General features: G+C 44.1%; 1 protein-coding gene across 1 annotated transcript; it reads left to right on the top strand.

The window, feature by feature from the left end:
* Positions 1 to 2510: 2510 nt before the first annotated feature.
* On the top strand, positions 2511 to 24858 carry Dcaf7 (DDB1 and CUL4 associated factor 7). The gene is made up of 7 exons (XM_034505303.1): positions 2511 to 3043; positions 13355 to 13513; positions 14128 to 14239; positions 14724 to 14842; positions 16989 to 17198; positions 18903 to 19020; positions 20058 to 24858. Exons 1-7 carry the CDS (start codon positions 2906 to 2908, stop codon positions 20228 to 20230), a joined length of 1029 nt encoding a protein of 342 aa, XP_034361194.1. The 5' UTR covers positions 2511 to 2905; the 3' UTR covers positions 20231 to 24858.
* Positions 24859 to 25646: the final 788 nt, after the last annotated feature.

The following is a 25646-nucleotide window of genomic DNA, read 5'->3' as shown; positions in this document are numbered from 1 at the left end:
CATATACATATATGTACAAATACACACATGTATGCGTACCTTCTCACATACCTGCACACAAAATTTTTTTTGGGGGGGGGGGTTCGAGACAGGGTTTCTCTGTGTAGTTTTGGCTGTCCTGGAACTCACTCTGTAGACCAGGCTGGCCTCGAACTCAGAAATCCGCCTGCCTCTGCCTCCCAAGTGCTGAGATTACAGGCATGTGCCACCACTGCCCGGCTGCACACGAATTTTTAAAAAGTAGATCATGCCTGTAAATGCAGTACTTGAGAATCTGAGGCAGAACAGCCATGGGTAGCGGGCCAGGAGCCAGAACAATATACTAAGATAATCCAACCATCCAGAAAACCAACTAACACAACTGTAGAAGTTAGCAAACATCTCTCAATAACAATCTTAAATGAAAATAGCCTGAACTCACCAACAAACATTTAAAAACCAAGATCTATCTATTGTTTCAAAACAAAACAACCCAAAACCATTTCAATGGCAAAGACACCTACAGACTGTTAATCATAGGACAGAAGTCAGTCTGTCAAGCAAATGGTCACATTGTGTCTACAGTCAGAAAGAGAGAGGGATGGGTGCCCACACTCAGCGCTTGCTTCTTCTTATTGAGTTTAGGATCCCAAGCCATGAGATGGAATCGCCCACAGTTAAGGTGAGTCTTCCCACCTCAATGAACCTAATCTAGAACACCCCTTCCATGATAGTCCAAAGCTTGTCTCCCAAATGATTTTAGTCTTTCAAGTCAGGAGCCATCACAGGACAGCAGATTGAAAAGAAGTTCAAAGGACCATTAGAAATTCCTTTCCAGTTTAAATTCTACATCTAAAAAAAAATCTTGAAAAAAAAAAGGGTGAATCCCTATACATATATAACCTACCAAAATTAAATCAGGAGGATACTAGCAGTTTAAGCAGATCCATAGCAAGCAACAAGATTGAAGCGCCAGGCGGTGGTGGCGCACGCCTTTAATCCCAGCACTTGGGAGGCAGAGGCAGGCGGATTTCTGAGTTCGAGGCCAGCCTGGTCTACAGAGTGAGTTCCAGGATAGCCAGGGCTACACAGAGAAACCCTGTCTCAAAAAATCAAAAAAAAAAAAAAAAAAAAAATTGAAGCAGCACTAAGCCGGGAAACACCCAGGACTAGATGAATTCACTGCCAAGTCCTACCCACCTTTAAAAGAGACCTGGTCCATAAAATAGAAAGACCTCTACTAAGACCATCCTACAAAGTAATTATTAACCCGCTAAAAATTCAGAAATGACGTAACCAAAAAAAAAAAAAAAACCAAAAACAAAAAACCAAAAAAACAAAAGAAAACTATGGACCAAATTTCCTGATAAGCACAGAAACAAAACTTTTCAATAAAATACACACCTAGGTATCCAGTTTTTTTTTTTAATTTTTATTATTTTGAAATAGATTTTCAACTAGCCCAGGCTGTCTCTACCTGGCTCAGTAGCCCAGGATAACAGTAACTTTCTGATCCTCCTGTCTCTACCTCCCAAGAGCCAGATCAGAGGTGTACAACACCATGCCTAGGCTCTTTCTATTAAAAAAAACAAAGTATACAGGTGGCCATTACTAAAAGATGGTTGATAAGTATGTATCATTGTCCCTCAAGGCTTCCAGTATTTGCTTCTGTTAAAATCACATTCATTAAAAATTGTATTTTGTGGGCTAAATAGTATAGCTGTCAAGAGCATTTGGCACTCACATGGTGTCTCACAACCATCTGTAACTCCATTTCCAGGGGATCGGATGCCTCTTTTGATCTCCGTGGACACCTATTCGCATGTGGTACACTTACACTCGGGCACATACAAATACACATAAAGTTAATGTATTTTAAATTGTGTTTTATTATACTGCCTAACAATTCAATACAACTTCTTTCAATATCGTTGAAAACATTTACATTTATAATGGTGTACCTAGATCCAGGCTTTTCTGCATTTCAAACTCACGGCACATAGACATTTAAGGTTGTATTTAAGGTTGTATTACCATTTGGCTTCTGAACACTCCAGAGAAGAAAGGTAAGTGACTAATAGCCAGGTCCATTGCAATCAATCCTAGAATTCAGGAGTCTTTTTAGCGTCTATAGGAAAGCCTTAATCAATCAAACCTGTCCCTGAACGTCTCTATCAGGACTGTATGAGAACAGTTAAAAGGTGGGCATTGGAGTTCCCGTTTGGCAAAGGCAGGACTTAGGGCGATGTAATAAACGCAAGTGGTCCTCCATGAAGGTAGATTTGACAGTTACTCTCAGTGGAGAGAGGCGATCAGAACAGCAGCAGCAATGGAGAAGTGGCAGACTTCACTCTAGGCCTAGAATTTGGATCCGCAGAGGGGTACACTTGCCCCGATGCCACCCACGCCCCCATTCACCCGCACTGCGCCGTTATCCGTCTGACTGACATCTAGGGTAGCCAATGATCTATGGGACTTCAAAAGTGCCCGCCTCCAGGATCTGGGCGGGGCGAATGAGCAGAATGACAAACAGTCTCACCAATAGTAAGGAGGGCGCGGGCGCTACGACTGTGTTGACCAATGAAAAGAAGGAACAGTTTGGAAAGGACGTGCCCGACAGCCAACGCTCGTCGCCGCTGCGGGGTCCCGTGGCTTCCGTTCCGAGAGGGCGGGCCGGCATCCCAAACGGAAGGTGGTAGTCGCTGCCCGAGCTGGTTTGAAACTGGTGGTCGGGCCCGGCCGAGTGTGTGTGTCTGTGTGTATGTGTGTGTGCGTGTAGCTGAGGACCCGCTGGAGGGCTAGGCCGTTCTTGACCGCCCCGGCCCCGCCTCCCCTCGGACCCGCGGACCCAAGCCCGGCTCTCCGCCTGTCTTGTGCCCCAGCCCGCTGCCTCTCCGGCCGGCTCTGCGGCCCAGCCGCCGCCACCATGTCCCTGCACGGCAAACGGAAGGAGATCTACAAATATGAAGCGCCCTGGACTGTGTACGCCATGAACTGGAGCGTGCGGCCGGACAAGCGCTTTCGCCTGGCGCTGGGCAGCTTCGTGGAGGAGTACAACAACAAGGTGAGTTGTGCAGGGACTCGGCTTGTAGCTGGCGGGGAACGCTCGACCCCACAACTCTCCTGCGAACTCGCCTCTACCACAACAAGGGGGTGGGTCCTCTGTGGTCCTGTTGCTGTCACACTCGCTTTGCCTCTTATTTAGTTTTGACAGCCGGGAAAACTGAGGCACGGTGTTGTGACATGCCTGAGGTAGATAAGATTTTTGGTGATAGTAACAGGTTTTAAACCGGAGTCACACCCCCCAAAGCCATGTCCTCCGTCCCTCTCATCTCCCCCACTTCTGTCGCAGTGCTTCTGTTGCTAGGTGGGGGGCGGGAGAGAGGCAGTGGAGGAAGATGCGGGCGCTTGGATTGGTGGTCGTGCATTCCTGGCCACGCGAGATTTCTGTTAGGTCTATTTATTGCAAGATCTTCCCCATCTCAGGTGTTTCTCATGGATACAGAGCCCTAGTGCTAGGTTGTCATTGGTCATTGGCTTTGCTCCTCGATGTTCACCCTCCCCCAAACAGTCTATCCTTGGAAACCTCCGTCTGTGGCATTATCCCGCCATTATTTCTGAATAGAGAAAGATGACGTTTCACCTATTCTTTTCGTGGTTCCTTACACGTTGATTTGCAGCATTGTGGGACATCATCACTTCATCAAAACGCTGGTAGAAGGAGAGAGTGTTTATATGCGGAATATAGGTTTGAAAGTATGGAGAAGAATTTTCTTTCCCTAATCTCTTACCTTCATTCTTTTGTTGTAATTTGAGTGAAAAAAAAAATATGAATGACAGTGATCAGAGCTACTGAAAGCTTTGGCCATTGGTGTTTATATCCAGTACACTGCCTTACTCCTATGAACATCAGACTGGAGACAAATGACAAGATGGTGGGAGGAGTAGAAGTAGGTGGTCTAGGATTTAACTATAAGGCATTGCACAGACCAGATTTTATTATTTCTGACCCACAGTGATCTAGGAGAGGGCTTCTCCTAGGGTTTTACATGCGAAGGTTCAGGTGAAAACAGCTGAACAGTTTAGGTTTGTTTATAGTATTTCAGGAGCACATGTGTTTCTCTGGGTAAGGATTTCTTTTTGGAGTCTTCTTTGAGAAATGGGTGAAAAGGATGGACTTTGATTGCCTATACATCACAATTCACTAACAGTTTAGAGTCCCAGGGAGTGTGTACTGAGCTGCCCTCTCCTCAGGAAGAGCAGTATTTAATTTCTCCTCTCTAGTGGTTTTTTGTTCCCTCCACAGTGGCAGTAAAACTGGGGCTGGGTTTCAGGGTTCTGGTGTGTGTAGTGTTTGTAAGGTTAAGACCACTAGAAATATTATTTAAGGATTCATGTAAGAAATAAAAGTAAAATATTCTCGGGACTTTGGTTTTTTTCCCACAGAAATTAATTTTTTTTCCTTTTAAGTTCTTCCAGAGTCTTTTATCTAAAAGAGGAGAAATTGAGTGTCTGCAGAGGCCAGAAGAAGGTCTCCTGGAGCTGGAGTTACAGGCTATTGTAAGCCACCCAATGTGAGTGCTAGGAACCGAACTCAGGTCTTCTGCAATAGCATCGAGTGCTCTTGTCTGCTTAGCCATCTCTCCAGTGCCCCATTTAAAACTATGAACATATCCAATGCCCCCTAAGGAGCAAGTATGTAATATAAAATAACCCTCAAGCTGGGCCTGTGGCTGTCACTGTAATTCTGGCCCTTGAGAGGATGAGGCAGGAGGATTATTGTAAGTTTGAAGCTAGCCTGGGCTACATAGTGAGCTCCCAACCAATCAGTTACAAAGTAAGACCTTGTCTCAAACAAACAAAAGAACCCCATGCATCTTTACTTTCATTTCTGTGGATAATAAGTATATGTCACTTGTATCTTATGAGGTTATTATGTTTTGAGACAGTCTCATGTAGCCCAGGTAGGATTTGAACTCCTTATCCACCTGCCTCACTCCACCTCCCAAGCCCAGGGATTACCAACATATGTCACCATGTCCCACTACCTTGTGGGTTTTGTTTTTCTAAAATAAAAGTGCCATATCTCCTTCTTTGTTTGTTATCATAAGCTCCTTGAAGGAAAAAAATTTATTCCACTTTAGGATACACAGTGCTCGTGTGGAACACCACAGTGGTGGATGTGTTTTAAGTGTGGGCTAAATGTCTCTGTTATTCAGATCAACCAACACTTGGGGTCATTAATCACTTTACCATTGCTACTGATACAACCAGAATCAGCGGTGCATGAGGCCTGGGTTCAATCCCCAGCAAAAGTTTTCTAACTAAATTATCTGACTCGCTACCTCACCTTAACATAGAAAGGAACTGAGATGCAGAGGACAACTCACCCAAAGCCACACAAACTGGGGATGGCATGATTACGATTGTCATGTGGGGGACTAGACAGACGACTCTTACAGAGAACCAGGGGTAACTCCTACCACCCACAAGGTGTCTCATAACACAGTTCCAGGGGAACCAGCAGGCATGCATGAAGTACACATACACACATAAAGACACCTAATGAACATTTAAGATTTCCACATGGCTGTCAGACACCTTCTATATATAAACAAAAATTTAAAAATCAATCTCTCAAAAAATAAAAATGAGGAAGAAGAATAGGGCAAGAGTGGTGACATCTGAAATCTCAATGGGTCCCAACTCCAAGGCCAGTCTGGGAGATACAGAAGGACTAGGAGTTTTTTTTTTTTAAGCACCAACACATTTTTTTTCAATGAGTAAACATGATTGTACTTCATAGCTCTCCTCTCTAGGGCTTTGTCTCACATGTTGGAGACCGTAGTGAAGAGTGACTGCACAAGGCTCTGAAGGTGGGAGATGGGCAAGGCGTGGCAGAGCGCAGGGAGACTGGCTGTCAGCAGGATGACAGTGATCAGAGTCAGTTTCCCCAACATGCCCTCAGTATGTAAGGAAGAGCAGTAGGATGCTGGACCTTGGGAGAGGATAAGAAGGGTATCTCTGGCTACAGATACCAAACTCAAAAGAACTGCACTTCTCCACAATAGGAGTTTGTTGGACAAAGGGAAAAGGTCTTTTTGGACAAGGAGGTTGACAACTACTTAGGAGCCTAGAGAAGGGGAGCATGAAGTCAGGGCTAGCCTGGGCTATAGAGCAAATTTAAGGCTAGTCAGGTTGACTTTGTGAGACCCTGTCTTAAAAAGTAAAAACAAAGCTCTCAGCTGAGTGGGTAAAATTCTTGGGTAGTGTGTGTGATGTGCTAGATTCAACCCCTGTTTGGGAGTGGGGAGAAACAGAAATCACACTGGGCAAGAACAGAGTAGATATGGAAAGGAGGACTGTGTGCAGGCATTGTCGGAGAGGAGCTCCCACCAGAGAGAAGAGACAAAGAAAACCCTCAGGTATGAGGTTAAAGACTGGAGGGAAAGAGTTGACATGGTGAGTTCTTATGGTCAGTAATAAACTGGGTGTAAAAAAATGTCAATTTTTTTCCTGTCAGATTACCAAAAAGGTTATTTTTAATTTTAGTGTTTTCAGAGGTTCAGGAGGATTGGCACTTATTACTGTCAATTTATTTACTTATTTACTCTCTTCCTGTCCCCTCCTCCCACCTGCGTTCCCATTATATATGTTCCACTCCCATCTCTTGTCCTGCTTCCTCCCTTTAGACCTCCCCTTTCTACTTTTGTGTATATATGTACGGGTAGGGGTGTGTGTGTGTGTGTGTGTGTGTGTGTGTAGCTATATGGATATGAATGTACCACATATGAAAGAAAACACTATTTGTTGTGCTGAATCTGTTTCTTCTAACATCATGATGATTCCCAGTTCCACCCATTTTCCTGCAAACTTTCTTTTTTCTTACAGCTGAATAAACTTCCGTTGTGTTTGCACTGCATTTGCTTTACCCACTCACCTGGTGGTGGACCTCTGGGTTGAGTGTGTATCTTTGCTGTTGTGAACAGGACAGTAATAGTTGGGATGTGTAAGCACCTGTGGTGTGCTGACTGAGGATCCTGGTATACAGCAGGAGTGGATCGTGTGGTTCTGTTCTTAGGGCTTTATTCCTCCCTTGTGCTCACTGTAGTCCAGGGTGGCCATGGATTAGCAGTGATTCTCCTGCCACAGTTTCCCAAGTGCTAGAGTTATGGGTAGGAGCCACCATGCCCAGTTTATTATTGAGCTTTTTAAAGACCTTCCATACCGACTTTCCTGTGGCTGTGCAGGTCCGTGCCCTCAGCACTGTCTAATGGCTCCTCTTTCTCCACGCCCTGGCCAGTACTTGCTGGCATCTGTTTTCTCGATGGTGACCATTCTGACTGGGGTGAGATGGAATTTGTAAGTAGTTTTCATTTGTATATTCAAGTATTTATAGGCCTTTTGTTATTTTTTCTTTGAAAACTGTCACTTGAGTTATTTTTCCCATTTGTTGATATGATTTAGGGGTTTGGTTTTTAATTTTCACAGTTCTTTATAACATCTAGATATTAATCCCATCAGTATAATTATTGGCCGAGCTCTCACCCCTCTATGGGCTGCCTCTCGATGCTGCTGATTGATTCCTTTGCTGTGCACAGCTTTGTAATTTTATGCAATCTCATTTCTCAATTCTTAGGATTATTTCTGTGTGATTGGACTTTTCAGAAAATTCTTATTTATCTATGCCTAGTAAAGTATTTATACCTCTGTGTGCATCTTCAAATATTTTGCCTATGTTTTCCTTTAATATTCCATAACTTTTTCACTTTTATGTGCAAGGTTTCATGAAGCTTAGGCTGGCTTGGAATTTCTCATTCTCCTGCCTCCACCTTTCAATACTGAAATCACCACCATTCCCAGTACCCCCTTTTCTTGACCAGGTCTTAGTTGTAGTTGCGTTTTTCTTAAACTCTTCTTCCTCTTCCTTAGCCTCGTCCTCCCTCCCAGCCCCGGTGCTGGGATTATAGGCATATCCTGCTTCACCAGCCTGAAGCAACCCTTTAAAAGACAGTAAAATTGGAAATAAGAGACTAGGGAGATAGCTTAGTTGTAAGGTGCTTGCTGCACCAACATGAACATTTAAATTCAAATCACCAGCATTCACATAGGAATCCCTAAAGCCCAGCAAAAATTGGAGCCTTGCTGGTCAGACAATTGAGTCAAATCGATGAGCTCCAAGTTTAAGGAGAGATGCTGTCTCAAAAAATAAGATGGAGAATGATTGAGGAAGACACTTGATGTTGGCATCTGGCCTGTACGTGCATACACACATACATATGAACATGTACACACACATTACACAAGAAAGAATTTTAAAATGTGACAGAGCAAGTACAGCTCTAGGAATGGATCCAATAAAAGCCTTTAACACATAAATACAAAGATAATTAAATAAGGGTATTCATTGTAGCACTGTTGGTAGCAGTAAGACAATGAACTATATAGCCAAAATAAATGAACAGTTAAATAAATTGAGGTGTGCTTACCACAGTCTGCTGTAGAAGAACAAGGTGGAACCATTTATATTGACTTGAGAAGACATTCTTATTCAAAGCAAGTTGTGGAATAAATTATATTGGAAAGTCTATGTTTTGGGTTTTTTGTTTGTTTTTGTTATAAAGAACCCACCATACATACCTCCAACACACAGAGAAATAATACATGGAAAAATAATTTGGAAAGATAACCCAGTCATTGTAGAGTTTAGTAAGAATTTGCCAAGATGCCAGGCAGTGGTGGCACATGCCTTTAATCCCAGCACTTGGGAGGCAGAGGCAGGCGGATTTCTGAGTTCGAGGCCAGCCTGGTCTACAGAGTGAGTTCCAGGACAGCCAAGGCTATCTAGAGAAACCCTGTCTCGAAAATCAAAAACAAAAAAACAAAACAAAAAACCCCCAAATAAACAAAAAAAAAGAATTTGCCAAGATGAGTAAGTAGCCAGGCATGGAACTAATGTGAGTTCTACAGTCTGACTCTGTACTGTGCACATTCACTGACCACTTAACAGTCTCTTTCTATCACAAAATGTATTTGGTTATCAGAAAATAAGCTTTGAGCATGTCAGAGTCAGTTGACTGAGGGCCAAACACAAGTTCTTTTTTTTTTTTTTTTTTTTTTAAGATTTATTTATTTTGTGTATATGAGTGCTCTATCTGCCTGTACACCTGCATGTCAGAAGATGGCATCAGACCCCCATTATAGATGGCTGTGAGCCACCATGTGGTTGCTGGGAATTGAACTCAGGACCTTTGGAAGAGCAGCAAGTGCTCTTAACCACTGAGCCATCTCTCCAGCCCTAAACACAAGTTCTTACAAAGACATTTGGAACGTAAAGGTAGGTTTCTTGAATCACCTGAGGAGCAGAATCTTGAAACATTGAAGAAGATGCAACCCACTGGGGAAGGTTACAGATACTCCTGTTATACTGAAAGCTGGTGTTCTTTTTAAGCCCTTTTAGTCTGGAGCTCTCTCTGATTTAGTGTTTGCTCTGAAGCATCCCTTCCTCATCCTTTGTCATGACTTGGAATAGAGACAGACCACAGAGGGTAGGATGGAACCCAGCTTAAGGTGCTTTGGAAAAATTGTGTTTCCTTTAAACTATGGCACTAGAAAGTTCTTACAGTGGTTTGATGATCAGTTCTCTTAAATTCCAAGGTGCTTTAATATATTTTTTTAAAAAGAAACACTCTGTGCATGCGTGTATGTCCATGCACTGCCTTGGAGGCCAAAGGTTAGTGACAACTGTCTTTCTCAGTTGCTCTTCATCTAATTTTTTGGGCCTGGAGCTTGAATTCAGCTAGACCAACTGACAAACATACCCTAGGGATCCTCCTGTCTCCAGCTCCCCAGAGCTGAGATTATAGGTGTGCCCATACCAGGCTTTTAAACTTAGTTTCTGGGGGAATTATACTCAGGTTCTCATGCTGGTGAGACAAGTATTTTACTGACTGAGCCATATCTCCTACCCATAGATTTTTACCTTAAGACATGTGAAGGCTAGTTTGGCTTGATTCTGTCCTCACAGAGACTGTCACTATTTTTAGAAACAGGAACCTACTCAAGATAGTTTTGAGGGGTGGGAGCTAGAGAGATGGCTCAGTGCCTAAAAGCACTGGCTGCTCTTGCAGAGGACCCAGGTTCAGTTCCAAGCACCCACATGGCAGCAGGGAACTATCTGTAACTCCGGGTCTCTGATATCCTTTTCTAGCCTGCTTCAGCACCAGGCATGCAAGTGGTACATAGACATACATGCAGATAAAACAGCCATACACATAAGATGAAGAAAAAAATGTTTTTGGGTAAGAGAAGGATTCATTCAGACAAGGTGGAGATCTGAGCAAGATGAGTCTCAGGCCTCAGGGGACAAATCAGGCAGTGGGAAGCTGTTCTCACACCCTGCAAGTCTCAAGTCTTGCACCCTCTTCAGTTTTCTCACTCTGTTGCAGCTTTCCTGAATCTCCATGCAACAGTGGGTCTGGTCTTTCCCGTTTTCCCTTCTAAACAAAGAACCTCAACTAAGTAGGATTAAGGTCCCACATTCCTAGAAGTGGATTTGGTTGGCTCAGTCATCCAGCCTGATGTGGCAAAGCTAGCACAGTGCTCTCAGTCTTGGCTGTGCTTGGACCACTGGGTGCTCTTGCAGATATAATGCTTATTTGTTTCATTACTACAGGTTCTCATTTCATTGCTCTGCTGATTGCTTGGGCATTGGGATATTCTTAAAGTTCTTTGTAATATAAAGCCACCATTGGCAAACATCTGAGGTAAGGAGAGCTTGTGGTGGATCTGTAGTCATGGGGTGCTTAACAAATCTGAGTTCTGGATAGGTAGATAATTCTCCCAGCGGGGTCTCTATTTGGAGCCTCCAGTTGTCTAGGTAGGCACTATGCTAGAATAAACAAGAACGTTTCTTTAAAATTTAAAGCTGGGGGTATGTCTCAAAGGTTTAAGTTCAAACACCATTACCACACATATCTTTCTAATACAGAAATCCTGCTCTTAGGACTTGGGTACCAGAAATAATGACAGCAGTATAGTATCCAAACACAGGGACTATTAGAAATAGGCACAAGAAAGCTGGATTTGGAAACAATAGCCAACTGTATAAAAAGAAAAACATAACCCCTGTCATTAGGACACTTACTAAGTGAAACTATACAAAACAGTAATGTCAGCATCTCATGAGGCACTATAGGATTAACTGTCAAATGCAAGGTACTGGTAATTACCGAAAGACACAGGACCAGGAAAACTACCAGTGCTTTGTGGAAGAAGTCAGATAGAATGTTGAAGCTCGTACATTGAGAAAGGCAGTTTACACACAGTTATTAAGAGTAGGTATCGTGAACATCTCAACTCTACAGATTGGGAAACAAGGTTAACAACAGTAAGTGATACAGCTGAAGTCCTGCAGCTAGTGAATGATAGAGTCCCGGAAGCCTGACGTCGCTGGTTTATTAATATTAATCAGGGTTGAGGTTGATGGAAAGGATGTAGGCATAATTTACAAATTTGGAACGATGTGTAGGAAAGGGAGAAGGTGAGAAATGGTGATTAGAAGAAGGAGTGGAGGATAAGGTAGGTTAGCTGGCATTGGGTGGCAGTCACCCTTGACTGTTGGGTCTAGAGGACCTTAATTAAGTAGGGGATGTTCACAGGATCTGACTGATATTTAGGGTTTGGAAAAAATGTCTTATGATGACAGACAACTTTTAGAAGTGAGTGTAAAGCCCTTTCCCCGTTTCACTTTGACGTTATTTGCTACCTGTGTCCTTCCACTTCCACCTGGAAGGAAGACCACCGGGACCCTAAGGTCACTTCCTCACTTGTTCAAAAAACCAAAAAGAGGAGGAGGAGGAGCAGCAGCAGCAGATTAGTGTATTACCCTTTGCTTTACTTTTATTGCTTTGAAGTGTTTCAGAGCACAGGGTTCTGTCTCCTTTTTCCTCCGTTATCCTTATCTCCCCTACACATTTATAGACCTTGCACATCTATGCCTAACTTCTAGAAAATCTGTTGATGACTAAGTGTATGGATGTACACAGAAAATTCCTTACAGATATAACTATTGTAGTATCAAAGTTAAAGATCTAAAATTAATATAAAAATAAACTATTTCTACATAATAGAAATAAACAGTTGAAAATGGAATTTAAAAAGCATGCTAGGTAGTGAAGGGAAAATACAACTAAAACCCTAAAACATTTATTTGTAGTAACATACAACTACATAGAAACAAAGTTAGTGAAAGAGTTAAAGATCTGTACACACAAAACTTTATTGCTGGACCAAGCTAAAGGTGACCTAAGTAACTAAACTCAATATTGGTGAGTTAGCAGTTCTTCCTAAACTGACTCATAGATTCAAGACAGTTGGAGTCAGAACCTCATCAGCTTTTTGTACATTTTTTTTTTTTTTTTTGGTTTTTCGAGACAGGGTTTCTCTGTGTAGCCCTGGCTGTCCTAGAACTCACTCTGTAGACCAGGCTGGCCTCGAACTCAGAAGTCCACCTGCCTCTGCCTCCCAAGTGCTGGGATTAAAGGCATGCGCCACCACTGCCCGGCGCTTTTTGTACATCTTAAAGAGATACTCTTAAAATTCACACAGAAAGACAGTAGTGTGGAAGAGCAAAGGTTTACAGAGAACCAAAACTCAATGGGAAAATCACTGGACCCAATAAATAGAGCAAACCCTCGGAAGGCAGAGACAAACCCTGTGTGCATGGTGAGCTGGAGCGAGGGTGGTATGGACTCCATAAAGCCTTGTCTTAGAAGAACCTTTTAAGTAGAGTAAAAATACTCTTCACAACACTGTAATGCCAAGTATGTGTCCTTAATTTGCTAAAATTCAGAATGCAGTTGGGTATGATGGCACAAGCCTTTAATCCAAGCACTCGAGAAGCAGAAATAGGAGAATATCTGTGAGTTCAAGGCTAGCCTGACTCAAGAAGCCAAAATGGAGGCTGGGAATGTAGCCCAGTTGGTAGAATACTGGCATATATGAAGCCCAGGTTCAGTTCCCAGCACTTCATTAAATAGGCTGTGATTGTACGTTCCTGGACTTGGGAGGAGAGGCAGAATTATCAGATGGCCTCAGAACAGGAGAGGGAAAGGAGGTTCATTCAGGACTTAGAGTCAGATAACCTGTATTCAGATCTTCTGTCTTTTTCTCTTTGTAGAGTTGACTATACTGAACCCTGTGATTCTTGAGTTTTTATCTAGTGCTGGGATCAGAACTTTAGGGGTCCTTCACCATAATAACTTGACTGTGCACTTCAGTGTAGTACAGTGTCAAGACTGACTAGAAATCTGATGTATTTGATACTGCTCAAGAAAAACAAACTCTCATGTGGTTCACTTGTGCTATTTTTCAGGTTCAGCTTGTTGGTTTAGATGAAGAGAGTTCAGAGTTCATTTGCCGAAACACCTTTGACCACCCATACCCTACCACAAAGCTCATGTGGATTCCTGACACAAAAGGCGTCTATCCAGATCTTCTGGCGACAAGTGGTGACTATCTCCGTGTGTGGAGGGTAAGCAGATGCTTTATTGGCAGGTAGCCAGACATGCCTTCTTGGGGTCAGCTGTCAGCAGTGTGCTGTCCAGCAGAACAGACAGCTAATATCATTGCCACATGGAGGAAGCACAGAAAGTGCCTGTGGGCTGACCTTGCTTCAGCTCAGCGGGTTTTCTAGGAAATGTAGCCCGGGTGCTGTAGAGTCTTGCTGCTGATGGGGACAAGACTTCTGTGAGGCAGAGGACACCTGGGACCTCTTACTCCATTAATAGTCAAGATTTTTTTGAGTAAATAAACCTCAGGATGTTGATTCTGATGCATTATGCGTGCAGGCTTTCCCTTTTCAGCTGAGCTCAGCGTCAGGAGCATCCCTTCCTTGTGCTTGGGAGACTAGGGCCGCCCTGCAGACAGCCGCTGAGAGCTCTAGAAAGAGGCCTGGGTGAAAGCCTAGAGAGTAAAACTTGGAAAGGGGGAAGTTGTAAACAAAGTCCAAGTTCAGGAGTTCCTTTGGGCTTTATTACCTTTTATCATAAAAATATTTTCTCCTCTGTTCTTAGGTTTACTAAATAGGATTTTAAGTAGGGGTGGGAGGTGTAGGCTGGCTAATGTTTTAAATTGTTGTTTCTTCAGGTTGGTGAAACAGAGACCAGGCTGGAATGCTTGCTAAATAATAACAAGAACTCAGACTTCTGTGCTCCCCTGACCTCCTTTGACTGGAACGAGGTGGATCCTTATCTTCTAGGTGAGGGCTTTGAATTCCAGCTTGAAGAAAATGAAGATGCATTTCCTCAGATTCGGCTCTTGAGAGTTTTTGTCCAGGGGTTTGAGGCACACACCTCATCCAAAAAACAGGCCAGGGGTGAAATGGGCTAAATATGGAAAGTAGTTATTACTTTCTCATAGGGAGCTTAGCTTTCCCCGTGTGTCTATCACATCTCTTCTAAAAGAAGAAGTCTGTCACATCTCTTCGGCTAAAATCTAAGGTTTTGCAGGTGTGGTATTGGTGGCACACACCAATACCAGCACTTCAGAGTTCAGACTGGAGGATCTTGAGTTCAAGTTCAGGCTGAACTACACAAGGGTACTCTGTCTCAAGAAACTCCCCCCCCCCACACACACACACACACAAAGAACAAAAGTGAATGTTCAGGAAGTGTCGTGGCCTATTGTCCCTTGGGAGTGTATAGACCTGCCTCATTGGCACTGACTTGCTCTGGTGTCCGCAGGTACCTCAAGCATTGACACGACATGCACCATCTGGGGACTAGAGACTGGGCAGGTGCTGGGACGAGTGAATCTCGTGTCTGGCCATGTGAAGACCCAGCTAATTGCCCATGACAAAGAGGTAATGATGTTTTTCCTATGCTGTCTGTACCTGCAGGTGAGAGGACACACTGCTCTCACACTGTGTTGCAGGCCATGTAGATCATAATGTTGGCATGTAAATTACAATGTGTTAAAACACAACAACACTTATCATTGAATGCACCTTTTAAATCATGTTTTATTTATTACTATTATGAGAGAGAGAAAGTGTGTGTATGTGCAGGCACATGCGTACCATGGTGCATGTGTTAAGGAGTCAGATGTGTCCTCCCCCTGCAGTTCCCAAGGAGTGAGCTCAGGTTGTCAGGCATGTACAGCATGTGCTTTACCCTGTGGCTGGACTACCTCACCCCCCCACCCATGCATCATTAAATGACACTAACGACCTAACCTGCAGTCTCTCATTTCTCTTTTCATATTAGAGTTTGCTGGGTTTTTTCTAATGAAGTCTCTTATAACGATATCCTAGGAGATGATGAGATTTAAGAATAATTTTAGAGTAACACTTCTCTCTAGATGGAATGGCTTCTCAGAGGTCGGGAGAAACAGGGAGGAGAAAAATTTCATGACAGACAATCCTAATGAACCTCTTTCTCTGAAACCAGTCTGTGAACTCTAGTATGTTTACTTACTCTTTCTGTGTTGAGTCCTGATAGGAGGCAAATGTATCTTATTGGTGGTGTTTCTACTGTTTCCCAGAAAAGCTGGGGGGAGCAGGTTTAACTCTGCTTCTACAGTGCCTGGGTCCTTGTCTTAGTTCCTTTGCTACCCTTTACCTGCACAGCGAGTAGTATCAGTATTTGTATAAGGGAAAAAAAAAGGTATCTTAAGGTCATAGCAGCTCACAACCATCTATAACTCCAGGTCCAGGGAATCCTGTGCCCTCTTATGACCTCTTCAGATGCCAGCTCTTCATGCAGTCCACATACATACAAGGAGCCAAACAGTCATACAGATAAAATGCAAATCTTTAAAAAAAGTAGGTCCTCTGGCGGCTCTGGATACTCAGGGTCAAATACTGCTAGTAGATACCCATCTATTTCTGATTGACATGCCAACCCCTTTTCCTCTAACCATAAAAAAATACTCTAAGATTGACTGATTCTAAAGGGCCAGGTATAGTGACACATGTCTGTACCCGTATCACTTGAGTGGCAGATGTAGGAGGATCAAGAGTTCTGGGTCATCTCGGGCTATATCATAGCCAGCTTAAAGCTAACCTGGGCTATATGAGACCCTGTCTTAAAACAACAGGAAAAGAAAAGAGTGAGTAAAAGGGGGTCCTGGGTCCGGCATATGTAGTGCATAGGAGGCACAGATAAAGCAGTCGGAGCTCGGTCACCCTGAGCTACAAAACAAGACCCCATCTTCTTAGGCCTGACACACCAGATAGACAAAGGCTTTGTCTAGTGCTGTTCTGCTGCATAAGGACACACACACACGCACGCATGCACGCACGCACACACACCACAGCCCTTGCTACGTAGCAAGTTTGAGGTCAACCTGGACCATATGAGGTTTTATTTTTTAGGATTTATTTATCTTTATTTTATGTGTGGGGGTGTTTAGCCTGCATATATGTCCTTGTACCACATGTGTACATAGTATGAGAAGGCCAGAGGGGCGTGTCAGATCTTCCATTCCGGAGTTACAGATCACTTATAGCTGAACCTGGGTCTTCCATAAGAGCAGCAAGTACTCTTAACCACCAAGCCATACTTCCAGCTCACAGCTGCCCTCTTAAAAACAAAAAACCAAAAATCATGTTACCTTTTTCATACAAATGAATCTCAGGTCATGTTTTATAGCTGAACCAGCTTGGTAGAACCATATGTGGTTTTATCATGAATCTGCATCTGACTGCATGTAATTGAAACCACTATCAGCCAGAAAATACAGAGTCCTGTTCAGATTCACGTGTGCTGTGCTAGTTAGCTAAATAATGTCATTTCTGTTTTATCTCACGGTTTTAAGAGGAAAAGTAGAAAGCAGGACATGGGAAGAAGTTAGCCAGTATCTATGGTAGGATGATCTTTATTCTCTGAGAAGCCAGTAGCTTCCCTGCTTTTGTGTTGTGAGTTGAGGTTCAGATGGTCTGGAAATGGCAGATGTCCATGCTTGGGAAAGGAGATGACTGAGCTGAACCTGAAGCGTCTTACCCACAGGTCTATGATATAGCGTTCAGCCGAGCTGGAGGTGGCAGGGACATGTTTGCCTCTGTGGGTGCTGATGGTTCTGTGCGAATGTTTGACCTCCGCCATCTGGAACATAGCACCATCATTTATGAAGACCCACAGCACCACCCCCTGCTTCGCCTCTGCTGGAACAAGCAGGACCCTAACTACCTGGCCACCATGGCCATGGATGGAATGGAGGTAAGTCCTGGCAGCCTTGTCCCTGGACTCCACTCTGCCCAGTATATTTGCAACAGTAGCTCTCAGATGGTGGCAGGTTTGTACCCAGGATATCTTTGGAAATACAAGGAGACGTTTTTGATTGTCAAGAGTTAGAGTGTGGAGTCTTCCTGGCATCACGTGAGTAATGACCATGGAGGCTGTTGCTTATCCTGCAGTACACAAAGCAGCCCCAACAGTGTCAGTCCACTCCAAGTGCCAGTGGGGCCTCGATAGAGGATACCATCACAAAAGGACTATGTTCAGAACCTTCTTGTCTGGTGAGATGGAGTCTCTGTAGCCCGGATGAGCTTGGAACTTACTGTGCATCCTAGGGTAGCTGTAAACTCACTGCAATTGCACTGCCTTCTGTGTAAGGATCTCTGATATGGGGGGATGTGGCTTAGTAACAGAGTGCTTGTCTAGCATACGCAAGGCTGAGTCCCATTCCCGTTACAAAAAAAAAAAAAAAAAAGTAACAACAAACAAAAAACTGAATGCATACACACACAAAACCCAATAAACTTTTGCTGGCCATGTTAGCACACACCTTTAATCCTAGCACTTGGGAGACAGGCAGGCAGATCTCTGTGACTGTGAGGCCAGCCTGGTCTACAGAGTGAGTTCTGGGACAACAAGGCCACATAGAGATACCCTCAAAAATAATAAGAAAGTCAGTAAGTAAATGTCTGCTAGAGTGAAGCTAAGACAGGCAGAAGAGTGGCAGTGGGTCTGCAGCAGGAGGCTCAGTGCAGATACCACAGTCGCCATGATTCTTGAGGTTCTTCAAGCTCATTCCTGTCCTTTGTTCACAGTCTCTATATTTGGAAATGTGGTGTTTAATATGGAAGCTGGTCCTATACAGAAACTTCATGGACAAGATAAGAGTCCAAGTCAAAGCAACAGGCATATGGAGGACTTCCTGTTACTGGCCCAGAGTGTGCACAAGCCTTTTAAGCTTAAGCAAATGTATGCGTGTGCTTCCTAGCTTCAAATTTGAAGTCATTGAAAAACTAGTCCTGAAGAAATCCATCTGGTAATCTTATCATGAGTTAGTTGTATAACTAATCTTAAAAATGCAAATAAACATTTCACAATAAAGAAAAAAGGGTTAGTGATATCTAAGTAATATCTAAATGACTAGAATTTAAACCAAGTCACAGTTACTGGGACTGAATGGGAAAGTAGGCCTTCCCACTTGGTGTTCCAGCAGACTCTTTAGCTGTTGCAGGCAGATGTACAGGCAGAAGCTCTGTGGTCTGCTAGTTCTTATGAGAGGGCTGGATTGTTGGTTGAAAGGATACAGTAGTTAGCATTGGTTTGGGTACTGCTCATGCCTCAGACTTCTTACATCCTGGATTCTGCGTTGGTAAGGCACATTCTGCCTAACTAAGATGCACAGATTTTTTTTAGGCCCTTAGCAAAGATGCTTGTGGATCATCCAAACTCATGTTGCCTGTTCCTGCTTCCCTTTCTCCTTCAGTATCTTTAGAGTCTCCCAGTCTCAGCACGGAGAACACATGGTCTCTGTTTGCTCATTGTTTTCTTCTTTTCTCCATCAGGAAATCCTATCCTAGTGTTCTTGGATCCACAGATAAAAAGAGCATGCTTACAGTTTTGTGTGCATGATAGTGTTTTTCCTGCTGTACTCTGCAATTATTGGGCCTTTTTCTTGGATTTCTGCAGGTGGTGATTCTGGATGTTCGAGTTCCCTGCACACCAGTTGCTAGGCTAAACAACCACCGAGCATGCGTCAATGGCATTGCGTGGGCCCCACACTCGTCCTGCCACATCTGCACTGCAGGTAACCATGGTGGGAGGAAACATCAGGGTCAGGCAACCATGGTGGGGGAGAAGCATCAGGGTCAGGTGACCATGGTGGGGGGGAAGCATCAGGGTCAGGTGACCATGGTGGGGGGGAAGCATCAGGGTCAGGTGACCATGGTGGGGGAGAAGCATCAGGGTCAGGTGACCATGGTGGGGGGAAGCATCAGGGTCAGGTGACCATGGTGGTGGGGGAAACATCAGGGTCAGGTGATCATGGAGGGGGTGTCATCAGGGTCTTAAGGTTTTGTTCTATTTTTGTTATTTATTTTGTTGAGATAGGGTCTTGCTGTATAATGCTGACAGGCAATGACTTGCTGTATTTATAAGGCTGAGCTCCAAATGACAGCAGTCCACCTGCCTCCGTCTCCAAAATGCTCAGATTACAGTCATGCGCCACCACATCTAGCAAAACACATTAACTGGCAATAGTTCAGGTCTTTTGTTTATTTTCTGATGGTGCTGGGGATTGGACATAGGACTTTGAACATGATAAGAGGTACTCTATCACTTAGCTGTGTTCCCAGTCCCTACTGCTGGGATTACAGGCATAGATGGAGTTTTTTAATGTTGTATATCTATGCAGCACTTTATGTCAGTCATCTGTACAACTCATTGAAATGTAAGTGTACATAAACTGAGAAACAGTCATCAGAGAAGCGTCTTTATCCACTCAGGTAGTTTTAGTGGCTGAAAGTGACATCATATTTTGGGATCATTGTATCTCATGTCCTTTCCTGGTTCCTGACTCCAGTGTCCTGATCTAATTTTTGAACCCTGGGTGCAGAAAATGGAGCTAAGGACCCCCAGGATGTAGAGTAAGGACCTATATTTGGTCCTCACTAGCTACATGGCATGAGGGAGGGAGCAAGTCTGGTGACACTGCTAAATCTTGGTTTCCTCTTCTCTAAAATAAATCCCCTTTCACAAATGTTTTGCAAATTGTGACTGCCTTTCTAAATGCAAGATTGTTACCCCATCGCTGGAGCTATGACGTTCTTGCTTGCTTTTTCCCAGCGGATGACCATCAGGCCCTCATCTGGGACATCCAGCAGATGCCTCGGGCCATTGAGGACCCTATCTTGGCCTACACAGCTGAGGGAGAGATCAACAATGTGCAGTGGGCCTCCACTCAGCCTGACTGGATCGCCATTTGCTACAACAACTGCCTGGAGATACTCCGTGTGTAGTGTTGGTGGCACCTCACCTACCAGGCAGGGGCTTGTGTGTTTCAGTCTCTGCCCCCTTCCCTCCCCATGTAAGAAGAACATGTTTCCAGTGGCCAGTATGTCTATTGTTGCTTTACACCCACTGTGTTCAGAGCTGCTGTAGAAGTCCAGGCCAGTTACCCCGCTGTCTGTGTGGACTGTGCTGTGTGGCGCCACCACAGCCCAGGGCTGGGTCTTAAAGGTTCACTCCTTTCCTCTTCTTTGCTTCTTCAATTAAACGTTTCTGTATATTTGTTTGTCAGCTGTTGTGTTCATGAACAGTACAAGCACTGGCTCTGTCTATGTCCATTTGCCCCATGTCTGTCTGTCTGCTGCTGAGGCAGTCATCTGTCTCGTGTCCCCATCTGTGTCGTGCTAGCACTTAAGTGGGAACAAAGGCCAACTTGAGATTGTCTTTCCTCCTGGCACCAGTGTCTTTTAACAAACCTCAACCTTGTATGTTTTTTATCTATCAGGCTAGTTTTTTTATGAAAAGAATTTAACCTTCCTAGTTTCTTGATTTCACAGGTTTCCCTCTTTGTACCTTCCTCTCTTCCCTCAGTGCCTGCAGTGGGTACTGGACCCTAGACCCCATGAGCAGTTTGCTTTCCTGAGTCACACCTGTGGGCACACCCCTGACCAGGAGTTGACAACTGCGCTGGTGCTCTGAAGTCTACTGACGCAACAACCTTTCCCAGCCTGGGTCTCTTAAAGGCCCTCAAAGGCCCCAGGAGAGCAGGAAGCTTCTGTTCCACCCTCAAGTTCCTTTCTCTGGCTTCACTAATTGAGTACCCTGTGGGGCTGAGATAAGCAATTGACTAGGGGCCATGCTGAGGGAGAATCGTTTTCAGGAAAGCTGAACTTATATTGTGTTTCCAGTACCTGGTTTCAGAATCTATTTTTTCAGTTTAGAACTTGAGCGATAGGCAAGAGAGAGCTCTAAGCTAAGCTTCTGTGTTTCTGTTTGTTGAGTTTCCTCTACCTGGTGGGATACTGGCCCATCTTTGGATTGAGTACTCTAAATAAGAGACTTCCTGAGAGGTACCGTCTGTGCTTGACCCTGAACAAGATCATTGGATAGCCAGGCAGTTCTCATAATTGATGAGCTAACCAGCTGTGGTGGTCCTAGGGTCATCCATCTAAGATTCTCCACACCTGTGGCACTTGCCCTCCCCTCAGTTAAGGTTATGAGCAGTATTGGACTTTGTAGGCTGCAGTTGGCTATGCTGACTTACCGGCCTCGGGTATCTGTTTCCGTTACATGTATGGCTTTCACAGAGGGGATTTGTATGTGGTTCTGGCTTTAGATGAGTCCCTGGCAGAGTCTGGAGCATGGTCTAGGAGAGTGCCTGGCTTATATTCTGCTGAGCTGCTTGTAGGTTTCTCAGATGCTCTGGTATGAGGAGAGTGGCAGGCCTGAAAGCTAATGGATGGTTTTGCCATTGCCAGAGAAGTAAATGTTGACTCAGTCTTCTGGGAACATGGACTCTCTGGCTGAGTCTTTGCTTTTTTTCCACGGCTGATGTAGTTGTTTGCCAAAAGTCTTAGATTTAGCTTCATTACATAGGGACTTGCCCCAAAGGAAAGGCCTTTTCAGTCAGGGTATTTCTCCTTGGCCTTCCTAATCTGTCATTTTGGTCTCTGGCTGGCCAGATGCTTGAGGTTAATGTTCCTGCACTAACCTGTGGCTTGCCCTGTATCAGTTTGTGGTTACCTCTGCTCTTAGTGGCATTTGCTAGCTAGGTAAAGACTCCTTAAGGGCAGCAGGCTTGCTGATGGTTGCTGCTGTAGGAGCCCTCAGTTTCTTCCTGGGTGAGTCTACAATAGAAGTCAGGGTGGTTGCAGGGCCTTTGGGGAGCACCTGTGCTGGGGAGTACCTTTTTTATAGGTGGACTTTAACTTGGGCTGAATGATAGGATTTGTCAACTGGTACTTGAAAACAAAGTTTTAAAGGGTAGCAGGAGTTATTAGAATACATTTGTATGAGGTAGCTATATGCTTTAGAAACCAACCACTTGTGATAATTTTTTTTCCCTTGCTCTGGACGCTTGTCAACTTTCTTCAGTCTTCCTTTTCTGCCCTCCATCTGGATTAGGTAAGACTCTTGCTATCTCCATCTCCAAGTATACATGAACCCACAGTTGCAGGGTTGCTGGCATTTGAAGTGCCAGCTCTCTCACCCTCTCTCTATAGTATACACAGATGACCCCTGGAGCTGAGGAAGAGGTGTCTGTAGCCCTGAGATGCAGAAAGTCCATAAGTCTCTCTTCCCTGAGGCACAGCACTAGTAAATTTTCAAAGCCAGTCTCTATTAATATTTGCCAGTTCTTAGACTGACAGGGAGGTGGGTCAGATCTCCAGATCTAGGCTCCAGGCTCTGGTGTGGCCACAGTGCTATTTTGCCACGGTTTTGGCAAGCTAAGCTAGAGGCTCTGGCCTGTGGTTTCTGTGTGTGCTGTATGGGAGGCTGCATGATCAGTCAGACTAGCAGAAGGCTGAACTGGTGAGTGGTCTGAGGCTTTCATGGGCTTGCGCTTTTCCCACTGGAGACTGATCTCTCTCCTAGACCTGCAAGGCTAGGGCTTGAGGGGGTGTAACACATGACAGGTGGGTGGGGACTTCCTATCAAAATTAGAATTAGGTCAGATAACTGGCGACAGCTCAGGAAGAAGAAAAAAAAAGGCAGAATCCTATAGTGTTTTGATGATTGTTATAACTAAAATTTGATATTTTCGGGTAGAGTAGAAGGAAATACTAGAGAACACAAAGAATCTGAGGGGAGAAATATTCAGATAGTCTGTCTCATAGCTATGGAGTAAACCTGTGCCTCAGCCTAGGTTGGCCTTCCTGCAACATTAATGAAGCTTTTGTGTCACTGGGTACCACGAGGTACCCAGCTAGGGGCAGAGCCCTCTTCTTGCAGCAGGGCTGCTATAGTCAGTGTTTGGTGGTTAAGTTCTAGGTATCGGGCACAGTACATGATAACATTGTTTTGTTTTAATTTGTTTGAGACAGGTTCTTTAATTGTAGACTAAGCTGTCCTTGAGCTGAGGATCCTCTTACTCCAGTCTCCCTGAGTGCTGAGATTACAGGCATGTGTCCCCAGCATCCACGGTTCTTCGTGAAAATCCACTTCTCCCTTTCTCTTCTCTAACCTTTTCATCTTTCTAGTTTGTGTATATGTATGTGGTGATGGGGATCAAACTCAGGCCCTCACATGCTAGGCGAGTGTTCTACCACTGAACCACACCCTCTAGCCCCTTCCTTTTCACCTTTCTTACTACCTTTCTACTGTAGAATATTCTCCCTGATGAACCCTGGGCCCTAGATTCCTAGGTTGTAGGAAATGTAGGGCTCTGGGGTTTACCAAACATGGTGGGCAGTCCAAAACTGTGCCCTACTTTCCCATTGTGAAAATGTGGCAGTTCCTTTGATTGCCTGGCTTAGGCTAGAGTACCATTGCAGTAGAGGCCTCAAAATACGTTTTCTTTAGAGCTTGCACACAGGGTGAGGAAGGTGGAGCCTGTTCAGCATTTGGGTTTTCCGAGAGGAGAGCTGATCTGAGCAGTTACAAGGAACCCTGAGCCAGGGTTTCTCAGAGTTGTCCTCTCTGCTCTGGTGAGGCAGCAGCTGAGTGTCTCATGTATCTGATCTTGTTCACCTCATGCCATCTACATTCTCTCTCTCTTCCATATTGTCATTGCTGCTAGTGGTCAGAGTCAAGCATGTGACATTACAAAATGAGCAGGTCTTCTTGGGCTCCTATTTGGATGTCACTTTTTAAATGTGGAAACATGCAGATGCCTTCTCCAAGAGGCTTAGACTAATGTGTCAGCCAGAAACAATAAGCTAAGAGAAGCTTGAACTCCAGAAGAAAGATGTTGACAGTCTGTATGACAGCTGGAAAATGTACAAGCACCCGCCTTTGAGACAACTCAGTGAAGCCAAACTTGCTATCTACTATTTGAAAGAAATGTTCTCACCTTGGGCTGATTGTGATGTACAATGTGTTATGAAAATTGTTGAGCTGAAGCTTTAGTCAAATATGAGTCACTTGCTTTGATGCTGTGTATTTTATGATCCCTCTGTCAGTGACTTTCCCTTGCCTCACCCTGAGTGTGAATTATAGCATGATTGTATAAACCTCTGTGTAGAAAATGGAGATTTCATGTTCTACAAAATGTTAAGCTCTAACTGATCTATTTCTGTGCTCTTTATAGCCTCATGTGTATGACCTTACTTTCTTATATATTTAAACTTTCCGTCTGTTCTAAAGCTTTTGTGGCATCCCTTGTTCAGGTGGAGAGGAAGCTGTCCCTTTGCAGAACTGTACTGTAACCATTTCTCCTTTATAAATATTATTTTCACAGGGCTGATTGTATACAGGGCTTATAATAAAATTTTAACACTGTGTTGTGAACGAACTGCAGTTTCTCCATTGGAGGCGACTTCAGAAGCACCTGAGGGTGGAGTGTTCCTTCTGTGACCTTACTTCCTAGTATGTGAAGTCTAATCTCACAGTTTTGTTCTGTTTCAGCCTCCTGTATAAGAAGTACCATATTTTCTGCCCATCATACTTTGTAATAAAACTTGAACATGTATAGATTGAATGTCTTCTTCTGATGAATTCAGTTCTTCCCAGTTGTACCTGTGGTCGTGTTTCAGAGGTACTGGTAGGGCATTAGACTCCACTCCAGTTCAACCCAGTGTCTGAGAGCCCAACTTGTTTCCTTGTATCTCCAGTCTGTTCACTTTCTTAGTCAATTAAGAAAACAGACACTCCATGCCAAGGGCCATAACCATCAGTCTGCTTATGCTTTGCCAGAGGGACATCCACAGACTTTTTCTGCAGTCATGGGGCCGTGTCCAAGAACTCTGAGGCCACTTCTGTCAGGGTGAGAACCAGAGTGAGTCAAAGAAAATGTCACAAGAAGAAAACTGTCTGATTTGGGTTTTGAAGGCTTGAGTAGTTCTCTGGGTTTGGGAATGCCACTTAAGACAGAGAATACTCACATGGCAGATCTATGGAAACAAAGTGAGGACCTAGAGAATCGCACGTCAGTAGGTGTGTGTGAATAGTAGGAACTGTGACCAGAGAGGAGAGCAGCAACCAGGTCAGGGAGAGTCTTGTTCTTTTCAAAACTTTTGGATGTTAACTTGAGTGAGACTTTGGAAAACACAGAGGTTCATCAGGGTCTGACTTGCTTTTTATTTATTTTCTTGAGACAGGGTTTCTGTAACTGGGTCTAGCCTTGAACCTACTGTGTATCTAAGGATGACCTAGAATTTTTTATATCCTCTTGCCTCTGCCTCCAAGGTGCTGGAATAACAGATGTGCACCACCACATCTAGTTTATAACATGCTGGAAATGAAATCTGGGGACTTGTAAGTGGTAGG

This window comes from Arvicanthis niloticus, chromosome 6 (assembly GCF_011762505.2).
Source record: "Arvicanthis niloticus isolate mArvNil1 chromosome 6, mArvNil1.pat.X, whole genome shotgun sequence".
NCBI classification, from domain to species: domain Eukaryota; kingdom Metazoa; phylum Chordata; class Mammalia; order Rodentia; family Muridae; genus Arvicanthis; species Arvicanthis niloticus.
This window is presented reverse-complemented; position numbering and strand designations above follow the sequence as displayed.

What these genes read in the sequence shown, in the direction of transcription:
- Dcaf7 (XM_034505303.1), top strand. Translation starts at nt 2,906, where the DNA reads ATGTCCCTGCACGGCAAACGGAAGGAGATCTACAAATATGAAGCGCCC. An exon ending in TGGCCATGGATGGAATGGAG is followed by an intron (nt 17,199 to 18,902) that starts GTAAGTCCTGGC and finishes GGATTTCTGCAG; the next exon opens with GTGGTGATTCTGGATGTTCG. An exon ending in CTGCCACATCTGCACTGCAG is followed by an intron (nt 19,021 to 20,057) that starts GTAACCATGGTG and finishes GCTTTTTCCCAG; the next exon opens with CGGATGACCATCAGGCCCTC.